Raw genomic sequence first — 12178 nt, 5'->3', positions numbered from 1 at the left:
GCAGGTGATCAAGAAAGCCAACGGAATGTTGGCTTTTATTGCTAGGGGGATAGAATATAAAAACAGCGAGGTATTGCTGCAGTTATATCGGGTATTGGTGAGACCGCACCTGGAATACTGCATCCAGTTTTGGTGTCCATACTTAAGAAAAGACATACTTGCTCTTGAGGCAGTACAAAGAAGGTTCACTCGGTTAATCCCGGGGATGAGGGGGTGGACATATGAGGAGAGGTTGAGTAGATTGGGACTCTACTCATTGGAGTTCAGAAGAATGAGAGGCGATCTTATTGAAACATATAAGATTGTGAAGGGGCTTGATCGGGTGGATGCAGTAAGGATGTTCCCAAAGATGGGTGAAACTAGAACTAGGGGGCATAATCTTAGAATAAGGGGCTGCTCTTTCAAAACTGAGATGAGGAGAAACTTCTTCACTCAGAGGGTGGTAGGTCTGTGGAATTTGCTGCCCCAGGAAGCTGTGGAAGCTACATCATTAGATAAATTTAAAACAGAAATAGACAGTTTTCTAGAAGTAAAGGGAATTAGGGGTTATGGGGAGCGGGCAGGAAATTGGACATGAAGCTGAGTTCGGATCGGTCAATGCCCTGTGGGTGGCGGAGAGGGCCCAGGGGCTGTGAGGCCGGGTCCTGCTCCTACTTCTTGTGTTCTTTAGATTTGTGGTTGGGATCAGATCAGCCATGATCTGATTGAATGGCGGAGCAGGCTCGAGGGGCCGATTGGCCTACTCCTGCTCCAATTTCTTATGTTCTTATGTTCCAGGGACTTCAGCACATAATCCAGGCTGACATTCCCAGTGCAGTATTGAGGGAGCGCTGCACTGTCAGAGGTGCTGTACTTTGGAGGAGATGTTAAACTGAGGCCCCGTCTCAGGTGGATGTAACAGCGCTTTACAGCCAATTAAATACTTCTGAAGTGTAGTCGCTGTTGTAATGTAGGAAACACGGCAGCCAATTTGCGCACAGCAAGATCCCACAAACAGCATTGTGATAAATGAAGAGATAATCTATTTTTAGTGATGTGGGAGAAGTCCCCAGCTCATCTTCGAAATAGTGGCCATGGGGTCTTTAACTTCCACCTGGGAGGGTAGTCGGGGCCTCGGTTTAATGTCTTATCTGCATCTCCGTCAGTGCAGCGCTCCCTCAGTACTGACCCTCCGACAGTGCAGCGCTGCCTCAGTACTGACCCTCCGACAGTGCAACACTCCCTCAGTACTGACCCTCCGACAGTGCAGCGCTGCCTCAGTACTGACCCTCCGACAGTGCAGCACTGCCTCAGTACTGACCCTCCGACAGTGCAGCACTGCCTCAGTACTGACCCTCCGACAGTGCAGCACTCCCTCAGTACTGACCCTCCGACAGTGCAGCACTGCCTCAGTACTGACCCTCCGACAGTGCAGCACTCCCTCAGTACTGCCCCTCCGACAGTGCAGCACTCCCTCAGTACTGCCCCTCCGACAGTGCAGCACTCCCTCAGTACTGCCCCTCCGACAGTGCAGCACTCCCTCAGTACTGCCCCTCCGACAGTGCAGCGCTCCCTCAGTACTGCCCCTCCGACAGTGCAGCACTCCCTCAGTACTGCCCCTCCGACAGTGCAGCGCTCCCTCAGTACTGCCCCTCCGACAGTGCAGCGCTCCCTCAGTACTGCCCCTCCGACAGTGCAGCACTCCCTCAGTACTGACCCTCCGACAGTGCAGCGCTCCCTCAGTACTGCCCCTCCGACAGTGCAGCACTCCCTCAGTACTGCCCCTCCGACAGTGCAGCACTCCCTCAGTACTGCCCCTCCGACAGTGCAGCGCTCCCTCAGTACTGCCCCTCCGACAGTGCAGCACTCCCTCAGTACTGACCCTCCGACAGTGCAGCGCTCCCTCAGTACTGCCCCTCCGACAGTGCAGCGCTCCCTCAGTACTGCCCCTCCGACAGTGCAGCGCTCCCTCAGTACTGCACTGGGAGTGTCAGCCTGGATTTTGTGCTCAGGTCTCTGGAGTGGGACTTGAACCCACAACCTTCTGACTCAGAGGTGAGAGAATGACCCACTGAGCCACAGTTGATACCTGGCTGATACGGGGGATCTATCGTAGTAATGTCTCAGATCTGACATGTAAGTATGTCACGATTGTGTCTTAACCTTTTTAAAAAAAATCAAAGTTGTGACAAAACATTTGACCATTTATAATAATTCACTATCTGTCTGATGACAAAGGAACTTGTACAAATGTGCAGCCTCCCAACCGCAGTGAATGTAACAGAATCCCATCTCAGCACATCTGTTCAGCTGTTTAATAGACAGTCTGTGGCCCAAACATGACCTCCTGAAACCCTTCTTTTATTAATCATTTATTTTTTGGTTGGAACATTCCTACATTTTGCGCTTATTAGCCCCTTTAACAGAGTAAAACGGCCCAAGGCGCTTCACAGGAGAGTAAATCAGACAATATTTGACACCGAGCCACATAAGGAGATATTAGGACAGGAGACCAAAAGCTTGGTCAAAGAGGTGGGTTTTAAGGAGGGTCTTAAAGGAGGAGAGAGAAGGGGAGAGGGGGAGAGGTTTAGGGAGGGAATTCCAGAGCTTCGGGCCCAGGCAGCTGAAGGCACGGCCGATGTTGCAGCAAATAGAGTGGGGGATGGACAAGAGGCCAGAATTGGAGGAACGCAGAGATCTCAGAGGGTTGTAGGAGGTTACAGAGATAGGGAGGGGTGTCGGGCTGGAGGGGGTTACAGAGATAGGGAGGGGTGTCGGGCTGGAGGGGGTTACAGAGATAGGGAGGGGTGTAGGGCTGGAGGAGGTTACAGAGATGGGGAGGGGTGTAGGGCTGGAGGAGGTTACAGAGATGGGGAGGGGTGTCGGGCTGGAGGGGGTTACAGAGATAGGGAGGGGTGTAGAGCTGGAGGGGGTTACAGAGATCGGGAGGGGTGTAGGGCTGGAGGGGTGTAGGGCTGGAGGAGGTTACAGGGATAGGGAGGGGTGTAGGGCTGGAGGGGTGTAGGGCTGGAGGGGTGTAGGGCTGGAGGGGGTTACAGAGATAGGGAGGGGTGTAGGGCTGGAGGGGGTTACAGAGATAGGGAGGGGTGTCGGGCTGGAGGGGTGTAGGGCTGGAGGGGGTTACAGAGATAGGGAGGGGTGTAGGGCTGGAGGGGGTTACAGAGATAGGGAGGGGTGTAGGGCTGGAGGAGGTTACAGAGATAGGGAGGGGTGTTGGGCTGGAGGGGGTTACAGAGATAGGGAGGGGTGTCGGGCTGGAGGGGGTTACAGAGATAGGGAGGGGTGTAGGGCTGGAGGGGGTTACAGAGATAGGGAGGGGTGTCGGGCTGGAGGGGTGTAGGGCTGGAGGGGGTTACAGAGATAGGGAGGGGTGTAGGGCTGGAGGGGGTTACAGAGATAGGGAGGGGTGTAGGGCTGGAGGAGGTTACAGAGATAGGGAGGGGTGTTGGGCTGGAGGAGGTTACAGAGATAGGGAGGGGTGTAGGGCTGGAGGGGGTTCCAGAGATAGGGAGGGGTGTTGGGCTGGAGGAGGTTACAGAGATAGGGAGGGGTGTTGGGCTGGAGGAGGTTACAGCGATAGGGAGGGGTGTAGGGCTGGAGGGGGTTACAGCGATAGGGAGGGGTGTTGGGCTGGAGGGGGTTCCAGAGATAGGGAGGGGTGTCGGGCTGGAGGGGGTTACAGAGATAGGGAGGGGTGTTGGGCTGGAGGAGGTTACAGCGATAGGGAGGGGTGTAGGGCTGGAGGGGGTTACAGCGATAGGGAGGGGTGTTGGGCTGGAGGGGGTTACAGAGATAGGGAGAGGTGTAGGGCTGGAGGGGGTTACAGAGATAGGGAGGGGTGTTGGGCTGGAGGAGGTTACAGCGATAGGGAGGGGTGTAGGGCTGGAGGGGGTTACAGCGATAGGGAGGGGTGTTGGGCTGGAGGGGGTTACAGAGATAGGGAGGGGTGTTGGGCTGGAGGGGGTTACAGAGATAGGGAGGGGTGTCGGGCTGGAGGAGGTTACAGAGATAGGGAGGGGTGTCGGGCTGGAGGAGGTTACAGAGATGGGGAGGGGTGTGGGGCTGGAGGGGGTTACAGAGATAGGGAGGGGTGTAGGGCTGGGGGAGGTTACAGAGATGGGGAGGGGTGTGGGGCTGGAGGGGGTTACAGAGATAGGGAGGGGTGTTGGGCTGGAGGGGGTTACAGAGATGGGGAGGGGTGTTGGGCTGGAGGGGGTTACAGAGATGGGGAGGGGTGTGGGGCTGGAGGGGGTTACAGAGATAGGGAGGGGTGTTGGGCTGGAGGGGGTTACAGAGATGGGGAGGGGTGTTGGGCTGGAGGGGGTTACAGAGATGGGGAGGGGTGTGGGGCTGAAGGAGGTTACAGAGATAGGGAGGGGTGTAGGGCTGAAGGAGGTTACAGAGATAAGGTGAGGGAGGGAGGGATGGTGAGGGCCTGGGGCACAGAACTCTTTCAGGCACTGAGGTGAGGGACAGATTGCACAGCAAGGTGACGTAGTGAAGCTCTCCCCCTCGCTCTGCTCCAACCTCAGACCACCCTTTGCTGCCCTCCTGTGGAAACAGAGTGAGACTGCCAAATCATATCTAATTGGAAAGAGTTTGCGTGCTGCCGTCCCACTAGGAATTCGATAAAAGAACGAACTTGCATTTATATAGCGCTTTTCATGACCTCGCACGCGTCCCAAAGTGGTTTACAGCCAGTGAAATACTTTTTAAAGTGTGGTCACTGTTGTAATGTCGGAAACAGGGCAGCCGATTTGCGCACAGCAAGACCCCACAAACAGAAATGTGATAATGACCAGATAATCTGGTTTAGTGATGTTGGTTGAGGGATAAACATTGGCCAGGACACCGGGGAGGACTCCCCCTGCTCCTCTTCGAAATAGTGGCCGTGGGATCTTTCGCCTCCGCCCGACGGCGCAGCGCTCCCTCGGCGCGGCCCCTCCCTCGGCGCTGTACTGGGAGTGTCGGCCTGGATTTTGTGCTCAAGTCTCTGGAGTAGGACTTGAACCCACGACCTTCTGACTCAGAGGCGAGAACGCTGCCCACTGGGCCACGGCTGACACCCGATTAAGAGCCCGTCTCATGTCAGGGTAGGAAGGAGCCCCTCACAGCCAGAGGCCCAATATCTGAGCTGGGGTGCATTTGAGCCCAGATCTCAAGAGGTGAAAGGCCAGCATCTAACCCACTCACACCCGTCCCCGGTACACTGCACACCACAGCTGTCAGTCGGCAGATACTGAAATGATTGATTACGAAGTACGTACAGTTTGCTTTTGTCGGAGAATAGCGGTTGGTCCAGAAGTTCTACATGCTCCTGCTCCTTCGCAAACTCCACCACCAAAGTGTGGCCCAGGCATCTTAACTGGTGCAACCTGGTCAGAGCCTGAAAATAGCACATTACAGAGTAACTCAACACTGCATTCACTCCCTCGAGTCAGACTACAGACACAACACGCAAAGAGTGGCCGTTTCTCTGTTTAGTTCTATGACCAAGGGGACTGAAAGGTTCACGTCAACAACAACTTGCATTTATATAGCGCCTTTAACGTCCCAGGGTGCTTCACAGGAGCGTAAATCAGACAAAATCTGACACCGAGTCACACAAGGAGACATTAGGACAGGTGACCAAAAGCTTGGTCAAAGAGGTAGGTTTTAAGGAGCATCTTAAAGGAGGAGAGAGAGACGGAGAGGTTTAGGGAGGGAATTCCAGAGCTCGGGGCCTCGGCAGCTGAAGGCACGGCCGCCAATGGTGGGGCGGAGGAAATGGGGGATGTGCAAGAGGCCAGGAGTCGTTTGAAGAGACCTCTCTAAATTTGGTGACTTGCAAATTACAACGTTCAACCATAAAGGGAATTAGTCTCTAAATAACCCTCGACCTTGGACTATCGGTCAGCAGTTTACCTGACAGCCGGAAGGGTAGGAGATGTGTCCAAAGTGACAAATACATCGAATCCTTGATTGTTACAGTACAGAAACAGGCCATTTGGCCCATCGAGTCTGTTGCTGGCACTCTTCACATGTCACCATATCTAATCTCGCTTTAATATTCCTCGTTTAAATCAACTGTCTGGAATCATAAGGCAAAATACGGCGAATGCTGGAAATCTGAAATAAAAACAGAGAATATCGTTAACACTCAGCAGGTCAGGTAGTGGAGAGAGAAACAGGGTTAATGTTTCAGGTCAATGACGTACCAGATCTGATGAAAGGTCATCGAGCTGAAACTCTAACCATGTTTCTCTCTCTACAGATGCCGCCTGACCTGCTGAGTGTTTGCAGCATTTTCTGTTTTTATCTAGAATCATAGAATGTCACAGCACAGAAGGAGGCCATTCGGCCCATCGAGCCTGTGCTGGCTCTTTGAAAGAGCTATCCAATTAGTCCCATTCCCCCTGCTCTTTCCCCATAGCCCTACAAATTTTTTCCCCTTCAAGTATTTATTCAATTCCCTTTTGAAATTTATTATTGAATCTGCTTCCACCGCCCTTTCAGGCAGCGCATTCCAGATCAGAACAACTCGCCGCGTAAAAATAACATTCTCATCTCCCCTCTTTTTCTTTCGCCAATTTCCTAGAATCTGCGTCCTCTGGTTACCGACCCTCCTGCCACTGGAAACAGTTTCTTCCTTACTCACCATCAAAAACCCCTTCATGATTTTGAACGCCTCTATTAAATCTCCCCTTAACCTTCTCTGCTCTAAGGAGAACAATCCCAGCTTCTCCAGTCTCCCTTCTCAAGGCATTGCCTCCTGATCGGGGATTGGCTCACGAGTGCGCTCTGGTACCACAGTCGGGTCGGCCTCCTCCCTGTGTGCGCGAGCAGGCACCGAGCGGCTTCACATCCTGTCCCCGGCCAGTGCCCACGGCTGCGGATTTTGTTTTTACTATTCATTCTGGGGATGTGGGCATCGCTGGCAAGGCCGGCATTTATTGCCCATCCCGAGTTGCCCCTTGAGAAGGCAGCGGTGGGCCTATTTCTTTCACGTCCACCCGAGGCTTCAGTTTAAAGACTCATCCGAAAGACGGCCCCTCCGACAGTGCAGCGCTCAGTCAGGACTGCGCTGGGAGTGTCAGCTTAGATTATGTGCCCAAGTTTCTGGAGCGGGACTTGAACCCAGAACCTGCTGACTCAGAGGCGAGAGTGCTACCCACTGAGCCACGGCTGACATCTATATTAGATACAAGGTAACGCTCCCTCACATTTTCCCCAATAACGCATCTCAGTCCCAAAGGCAGAAGAGTTCTACGCCTCCCCACCACAGCACCAGTGTGTTAATCTTCTGATTGAAATGACTAAATCAAGGTCAGCCTTGTGCTAGGGGTCCCATTCCCACATAAACTGGATTGAGACCGGCCAAACTCATTTCACATTGAACCCTTGCTGCCAGCGCGAGAGAGAGACCTCACCTCATCATTTTGTTCTTTGTGTCCTTCTCATTTACTGAGACAATTGGAACTGTGGAAGGATTAACACTCGAATATAGCCACATTCCTACCGATAGAGATCTTAACAGGCCATTCCTGAACCATCTCAAACTCGAGCTCCCGGTAAGCACACAGTGTTTAACGTATGGCCTACCTTTGCTGCTGCCTGGGCAGATGAAAAAGTAGCAAAAGCTGTACGTTTCTGCAAAAGAAAAACATTGTCAAATGATCGGTGTTCTGAAAATAGAATGTTTTTCTTGCTACTTAAATCAGGAATATCGTTACCTCACCCCCCAAAGGATCTGTCTTGACACAACCCCGAACCAGGACAGAGCGTGTCAGTGCATGTAATCACCAGTCCAGTCCGAACCCGTGTCAGTATATGCTAGCCCATTCCTAAACCGTGTCTGTATATGCTAGCCCATTCCAAAACAGTGTCTGTATATGCTAGCCCATTCCAAAACAGTGTCTGCATATGCTAGCCCATTCCAAAACAGTGTCTGTATATGCTAGCCCATTCCAAAACCGTGTCTGTATATGCTAGCCCATTCCAAAACAGTGTCTGCATATGCTAGCCCATTCCAAAACAGTGTCTGTATATGCTAGCCCATTCCAAAACCGTGTCAGTATATGGTAGCCCATTCCAAAACAGTGTCTGTATATGCTAGCCCATTCCAAAACCGTGTCTGTATATGCTAGCCCATTCCAAAACAGTGTCAGTATATGGTAGCCCATTCCAAAACAGTGTCTGTATATGCTAGCCCATTCCTAACCCGTGTCTGTATATGCTAGCCCATTCCAAAACCGTGTCAGTATATGGTAGCCCATTCCAAAACAGTGTCTGTATATGCTAGCCCATTCCTAACCCGTGTCTGTATATGCTAGCCCATTCCAAAACCGTGTCAGTATATGGTAGCCCATTCCAAAACCGTGTCAGTATATGGTAGCCCATTCCAAAACAGTGTCTGTATATGCTAGCCCATTCCTAACCCGTGTCAGTATATGCTAGCCCATTCCAAAACAGTGTCAGTATATGCTAGCCCATTCCTAACCCGTGTCAGTATATGCTAGCCCATTCCAAAACCGTGTCTGTATATGCTAGCCCATTCCTAACCCGTGTCTGTATATGCTAGCCCATTCCAAAACCGTGTCTGTATATGGTAGCCCATTCCTAACCCGTGTCTGTATATGCTAGCCCATTCCAAAACAGTGTCAGTATATGCTAGCCCATTCCAAAACCGTGTCTGTATATGCTAGCCCATTCCAAAACCGTGTCTGTATATGCTAGCCCATTCCTAACCCGTGTCTGTATATGCTAGCCCATTCCAAAACAGTGTCAGTATATGCTAGCCCATTCCAAAACCGTGTCTGTATATGCTAGCCCATTCCAAAACAGTGTCAGTATATGCTAGCCCATTCCAAAACCGTGTCTGTATATGCTAGCCCATTCCAAAACCGTGTCAGTATATGCTAGTCCATTCCTAACCCGTGTCAGTATATGCTAGCCCATTCCTAACCCGTGTCAGTATATGCTAGCCCATTCCAAAACAGTGTCAGTATATGCTAGCCCATTCCAAAACCGTGTCTGTATATGCTAGCCCATTCCTAACCCGTGTCAGTATATGCTAGCCCATTCCTAACCCGTGTCAGTATATGCTAGCCCATTCCAAAACAGTGTCAGTATATGCTAGCCCATTCCAAAACCGTGTCTGTATATGCTAGCCCATTCCTAACCCGTGTCAGTATATGCTAGCCCATTCCTAACCCGTGTCAGTATATGCTAGCCCATTCCAAAACAGTGTCAGTATATGCTAGCCCATTCCAAAACCGTGTCAGTATATGCTAGCCCATTCCAAAACAGTGTCTGTATATGCTAGCCCATTCCAAAACCGTGTCAGTATATGCTAGCCCATTCCAAAACCGTGTCAGTATATGCTAGTCCATTCTAAAACCGTGTCAGTATATGCTAGCCCATTCCAAAACCGTGTCAGTATATGCTAGCCCATTCCAAAACCGTGTCAGTATATGCTAGCCCATTCCAAAACAGTGTCTGTATATGCTTGCCCATTCCAAAACCATATCTGTATATGCTAGCCCATTCCAAAACCGTGTCAGTATATGCTAGCCCATTCCAAAACCGTGTCAGTATATGCTAGCCCATTCCAAAACCGTGTCAGTATATGCTTGCCCATTCCAAAACCATGTCTGTATATGCTAGCCCATTCCAAAACCGTGTCAGTATATGCTAGCCCATTCCAAAACCATGTCTGTATATGCTAGCCCATTCCAAAACAGTGTCTGTATATGCTTGCCCATTCCAAAACCATGTCTGTATATGCTAGCCCATTCCAAAACAGTGTCTGTATATGCTAGCCCATTCTAAAACCGTGTCAGTATATGCTAGCCCATTCCTAACCCGTGTCAGTATATGCTAGCCCATTCCTAACCCGTGTCAGTATATGCTAGCCCATTCCTAACCCGTGTCAGTATATGCTAGCCCATTCCTAACCCGTGTCAGTATATGCTAGCCCAGCCCCAATCCGGTTGATCCGTGTCAGTCTATATTAGCCCAGACCTAAGCCATGTCAGTATGTGTTAGCCCAGACCTGAGCCATGTCAGCATGTTAGCCCAGATCTAAGCCATGTCAGTCTATGTTTAGCCCAGACCTGAGCCATGTCAGTCTATGTTAGCCCAGACCAAAGCCATGTCAGCATGTTAGCCCAGATCTAAGCCATGTCAGTCTATGTTTAGCCCAGACCTGAGCCATGTCAGTCTATGTTAGCCCAGACCTGAGCCATGTCAGCCTATGTTAGCCCAGACCTAAGCCATGTCAGTCTATGTTGGCCCAGACCCAAGCCATGTCAGTGATTTGTGTACATGCACCTCCTAAATCTGATTGCTTCTTCACAATTTCTAGTTTCTCACCATTGAGAAAAAAAACTACTTAAAGTGGATGATTATTTTCAGGTGAAACTCTTAACAAAAAAACGAAGGAAGGACTGACCAAATGGGTGGCAGCAAAAATATTGGGAAAGACTGAACAGTATGGGACTCTTTTCACTAGAAAAGAGAAGACTGAGGGGTGACCTGATAGAGGTCATTAAGATAATGAAAGGGTTTGATAGGGTAGACGTGGAGAAAATGTTTCCACTTGCAGGGGAGGCATCAACATAAGATAGTCACTAATAAATCCAATAACAAATTCAGGAGAAGCTTCTTTACCCAGAGAGTGGTGAGAATGTGGAACTCGCTACCACAAGGAGTGGTTGAGGCAAATAGAATAGATGCATTTAAGGGGACGCTCGATAAACACGAGGGAGAAAGGAATAGAAGGATATGCTGATAGGGTGAGATGAAGTAGGGAGGGAGGAGGCTCATGTGGAGCATAAACACCGGCATGGACCAGATGGGCCGAATGGCCTGCTTCTGTGCTGTAAATTCTATGTAATTCAATGTATTCATAAACTTTCCCCTTTAAACCTTGCTGTTAGAAACTATGAAAACTATCAAAAGCATTTTGTTGGCAGCTGGTTCTGTGCATCAGGACTGCACTGAGCCTGTACCAAGTGCGTTTGCAGCAAACTGGCGTGCCCCTCTCTGATCACAAGATTTATTCATACTCGGCATGTGGGCATCGCTGGCAAGGCCGGCATTTATTGCCCATCCCTAGTTGCCCTGAGAAGGTGGTGCTGGGCCTTCTCCCTGAACCGCTGTTAGCGGGTATCAAGTGAGTGGCCACTTCAGAGGGCAGTTAAGGTGTGGTACTGGGGTCAAAGAAATAACTTGCATTAATACAGTGCCTTTCACGACCTCAGGACGTCCCAAAGCGCTTCACAGCCAATGAAGTACTTTTGTAGTCACTGTTGTAATGCAGAAAACGCAGCAGCCAATTAGGGCACAGCAAGATCCCACAAACAGTAATGTGATAATGACCAGGTGATCTGTGTTATTTTTTTTTTAAAAAGGTGTTGATTGAGGGAAACATACTGGCCAGGACATCGGGGAGAACTCCCCTGCTCTTCTTCAAACTAGTGCCATGGGATCTTTTACATCCACCTGTGGGGGCAGACGGGGCCTCAGTTTAACGTCTCATCCAAAAAGTGGCACCTCTGACAGTGCCGCACTCCCTCAGTACTGCCCCTCCGACAGTGCAGCACTCCCCCAGTACTGACCCTCCGACAGTGCCGCACTCCCCCAGTACTGACCCTCCGACAGTGCCGCACTCCCCCAGTACTGACCCTCCGACAGTGCCGCACTCCCTCGGTACCGACCCTCCGACAGTGCCACACTCCCTCAGTACTGACCCTCCGACAGTGCGGCACTCCCTCAGTACTGACCCTCCGACAGTGCAGCACTCCCTCAGTACCGACCCTCTGACAGTGCCGCACTCCCTCAGTACCGACCCTCCGACAGTGCCACACTCCCTCAGTACTGACCCTCCGACAGTGCCGCACTCCCTCAGTACTGACCCTCCGACAGTGCAGCACTCCCTCAGTACCGACCCTCTGACAGTGCCGCACTCCCTCAGTACCGACCCTCCGACAGTGCAGCACTCCCTCAGTACTGACCCTCCGACAGTGCAGCACTCCCTCAGTACCGACCCTCTGACAGTGCCGCACTCCCTCAGTACTGACCCTCCGACAGTGCGGCACTCCCTCAGTACTGACCCTCCGACAGTGCCGCACTCCCTCAGTACTGACCCTCCGACAGTGCCGCACTCCCTCAGTACTGACCCTCCGACAGTGCAGCA

General features: G+C 51.3%; 1 protein-coding gene across 8 annotated transcripts in view; it reads right to left on the bottom strand.

The window, feature by feature from the left end:
* rnpc3 (RNA-binding region (RNP1, RRM) containing 3) overlaps positions 1-12178 on the bottom strand; it is a 58288-nt gene that overhangs the window by 42930 nt on the left and 3180 nt on the right. For all 8 annotated transcript variants that reach the window (XR_010963807.1, XR_010963808.1, XR_010963806.1 and 5 more), the window contains exons 3-4: positions 7582-7629; positions 5268-5386 (exon numbers count right to left, since the gene is read on the bottom strand). Coding sequence is in view for 4 of the 8 variants with exons in the window: in XM_067989775.1 (XP_067845876.1) it covers positions 5268-5386; positions 7582-7629 (167 nt within the window). In the remaining 4 variants the exon portion in view is untranslated. The remainder of the gene's footprint in view (positions 1-5267; positions 5387-7581; positions 7630-12178) is intronic.

The sequence above is a fragment of the Heptranchias perlo genome, chromosome 9 (assembly GCF_035084215.1).
Source record: "Heptranchias perlo isolate sHepPer1 chromosome 9, sHepPer1.hap1, whole genome shotgun sequence".
Taxonomy (NCBI): domain Eukaryota; kingdom Metazoa; phylum Chordata; class Chondrichthyes; order Hexanchiformes; family Hexanchidae; genus Heptranchias; species Heptranchias perlo.
Note: the sequence above shows the minus strand (reverse complement) of the source record. Positions and strands in the feature narration are given on the sequence as shown.